Source organism: Symphodus melops, assembly GCF_947650265.1.
Source record: "Symphodus melops genome assembly, chromosome: 15".
Classification (NCBI taxonomy): domain Eukaryota; kingdom Metazoa; phylum Chordata; class Actinopteri; order Labriformes; family Labridae; genus Symphodus; species Symphodus melops.
Genome location: NC_136705.1, coordinates 25,431,601 through 25,432,562, shown reverse-complemented (window position 1 = coordinate 25,432,562; position 962 = coordinate 25,431,601). Strand labels below are relative to the sequence as shown.

Below are 962 nucleotides of genomic sequence, written 5' to 3'. Positions count from 1 at the left end.
CACACACACACACACACACACACACACACACACACACACACACACACACACACACACACACACACACACACACACACACACACACACACACACACACACACACACACACACACACACACACACACACACACACACACACACACACACACAACGGGGCGGTAAACGCAAAGTGAAAAAGTTCCGGAGCTTCGTGGAGGTGAAGTCCGGGGCTGAGGCTAACAAGTACCCGACTGTGTGTTGTTGTCCAGCGGGGTGGAGGAGGGTCGGGCAGCCGACCACAGGTGCACCAGGACGGCGACGGCACAGGGCAGCAGCACGAGCGCGAGCCTCCGCATGGACTCTCCTCCTCTCTCCGCCGGAGCAGCTTCAGTCTCTCCCGGAGCCGTGTGGACCGCTCCGAGGCTGCGCCGCTTCTCTGCAGCCGGGCTCGCACCACCGCCTCACGTCTGCCTCCACGGACCAATGGGAGGCGAGGAGCCCAGCCGCTGTGAACTCTGGGAGATGGAGTTAGACCCTCCTGGTCAAACTAAAAAGGAATTTTACGATAGAATGTTTATTTTAATGTAAATATATTAATTGTAAATATTTAATTATTTTTAATCATATTTGAACGTGATTAAAATATATTTTTTTACTTTTGTTTACTAGACACTAATGCCATACATACATTTTTATAAACATTAACTCCTTATTTACAATAAACAAAAGACAAAATAAAACCAAATCTGAAACAGAATCGATGACTTTATCTCAGATAGATCCTGAGAGAAAAGGTGCCAATCAGATGTGTTCAGTTATGAAAAACACAAAGAAATAAAACATGTGAATAACAACAATGCAAGTCAGACATTTAATATCCAATATTTATAAAATCATCACAGTTGTACAAGAAGGCTTTACACGTCTAAATCGCTGCAGCGCACAGCTGCATGCAGCAGCAGCGCACAGCTGCATGCAGCGGC

General features: G+C 46.8%; 1 protein-coding gene across 1 annotated transcript in view; it reads right to left on the bottom strand.

Moving 5' to 3' along the window:
* Nucleotides 1–434, bottom strand: part of b3galnt2 (beta-1,3-N-acetylgalactosaminyltransferase 2) — a 13,481-nt gene extending 13,047 nt beyond the window's left edge. Inside the window, exon 1 of the mRNA XM_079362133.1 lies at nucleotides 227–434. Within this exon, the coding sequence (XP_079218259.1) occupies nucleotides 227–335 (109 nt within the window). The 5' untranslated portion in view covers nucleotides 336–434. The remainder of the gene's footprint in view (nucleotides 1–226) is intronic.
* Nucleotides 435–962: the final 528 nt, after the last annotated feature.